This window comes from Rhagoletis zephyria, unplaced genomic scaffold (genome assembly GCF_001687245.7).
Source record: "Rhagoletis zephyria isolate East Lansing unplaced genomic scaffold, Rhagoletis_zephyria_1.1 Rzeph_scaffold_52839, whole genome shotgun sequence".
Classification (NCBI taxonomy): Eukaryota; Metazoa; Arthropoda; class Insecta; order Diptera; family Tephritidae; genus Rhagoletis; species Rhagoletis zephyria.
The window spans coordinates 1-1,933 of NW_016209892.1; the positions used below are offsets into that span (position 1 = coordinate 1).

General features: G+C 53.1%; 1 protein-coding gene across 1 annotated transcript; it reads left to right on the plus strand.

The window, feature by feature from the left end:
* Nucleotides 1-59: 59 nt before the first annotated feature.
* On the plus strand, nt 60-1,547 carry LOC108355996 (tissue alpha-L-fucosidase-like; the record flags this gene model as incomplete). The annotated part of the gene is made up of 4 exons (XM_017607126.1): nt 60-199; nt 260-437; nt 507-841; nt 900-1,547. Coding segments are annotated over 4 exons (1,301 nt in total), but the record flags the coding sequence as incomplete, so codon positions are not given.
* Between the last annotated feature and the right edge of the window lie 386 nt (nt 1,548-1,933).

A 1,933-nucleotide genomic window follows, 5' to 3' on the forward strand; every position in this document is an offset into this window, starting at 1 on the left:
TGGCGCGTCACCACTTCCTCGTGTCGTGTTTTCTTCTGCTGACAATTTCGGCTGCTCTGACAACTGCCGCCCACTACGAGGCCAACTGGAAGTCCATTGACTCGCGTCCACTGCCGTCCTGGTTCGACAAGGCCAAGGTGGGCATCTTTCTTCACTGGGGCGTCTTCTCGGTGCCCTCCTTCAACAATGAGTGGTTCTGGTGAGTCGACACTATTACGGATCAATCTTGAACAGCACAGTTAAAACACACATTCAACAGGTACAACTGGCGCACACAAAAATCTGCCAACTATGAGGCGTTCATGAAGAAGAACTACAAGCCTGGTTTCACCTACGAAGAGTTTGCTCCTCAGCTGACGGCGGAGTTTTACGAGCCGGAGAAGTGGGCTGATCTGTTCAAGAAAGCCGGCGCCAAGTACGTCGTGCTCACTTCCAAGGTAAGTCTGACTATGTTTGTTTACATCAGCTGATTGACTCCTTTCTCAATCAATTTGCCTTTTTTGTAGCACCACGAAGGCTACACGATGTGGCCCTCCAAGTACTCCTTCTCGTGGAACGTCATGGACGTCGGTCCAAAGCGTGACCTGCTGGGCGACCTCGCCACCGCCGTCCGCCACCACAACCTCACCTTTGGCCTCTATCACTCTCTCTACGAGTGGTACAATCCGATGTACCTGGCGGACAAGAAAAACGGCTTTAAGACGACCGACTTTGTCAGCAAGAAGATTCGCCCTGAGATGGAAGAGGTGGTTAAGATGTACAAACCTTCGGTCATCTGGTCGGACGGCGACTGGGAGGCCTCTGACGCCTACTGGAACAGTACTGACTTTCTCGCCTGGCTGTAAGATAAATGAGTTGATAATTTAGAAAATCATAGCTTATCAACTTTATTTTTGCAGGTACAACGAGTCGCCGGTCAAGGACGAAGTGGTGGTGAATGATCGCTGGGGCAGTGGCACCTCCTGCAAACACGGCGGCTTCTTCAACTGCGCCGACCGCTACTTCCCGGGCACCCTTCTGCCGCACAAGTGGGAAAACGCCATGACCATTGACAAGCACTCCTGGGGATACCGACGGGAGGCGCCGCTGGCCGACTACCAGACGCCCGAGGAGCTGATTGCTACGGTAGTGAAAACGGTCAGCTGCGGCGGCAATGTTCTCATCAACGTCGGCCCCACCAAGGACGGCAAGATTGTGCCCATCTTTGAGGAGCGCCTCCTGCAGCTGGGCGCCTGGCTGGGCGTCAACGGACAGGCCATCTACGAGAGCAAGCCGTGGACGCACCAGAATGACACTCTGACCCAGGGCGTCTGGTACACGCAACGAGAGGGCAAGGTCTACGGCATAGCCACCGCTTTCCCCAGCTCAGAGAGCATCGAGTTTGGCGCCGTCCAGTTCAGCACTGTCAAGTCGGTCAGTCTGCTCGGCTATGCGCACTCGTCGCTTGCTTTTGTGAAGGCTGACAAGGGCCACACTAAGGTCACTCTGCCCCACCTGACGCCGCTGATGCCCGTCAAGTACGCGTACACTTTTGAGTTTGAGCTCAAGTAAGCCCTGGTTTACCTAACACAAGTGTTTTGTTACTTTTTTGTTGCTTGCCAATAAATAACGGCATTATATCCTTAATCAGCAGTGATCAAACAAAAATAGGAGACTTTCAATCGACCGAATGATAAGCTGATGATAATGATTTTGATCGTCGTGTGATAAGGTGACAAGTGCTTTACCTCACCGGTGTTGCTTGACTTTGACCAGATTGATTGTTTGGTTGATTGNACGCACCAGAATGACACTCTGACCCAGGGCGTCTGGTACACGCAACGAGACGGCAAGGTCTACGGCATTGCCACCGCTTTCCCCAGCTCAGAGAGCATCGAGTTCGGCGCCGTCCAGTTCAGCACCGTCAAATCGGTCAGTCTGCTTGGCTATGCGC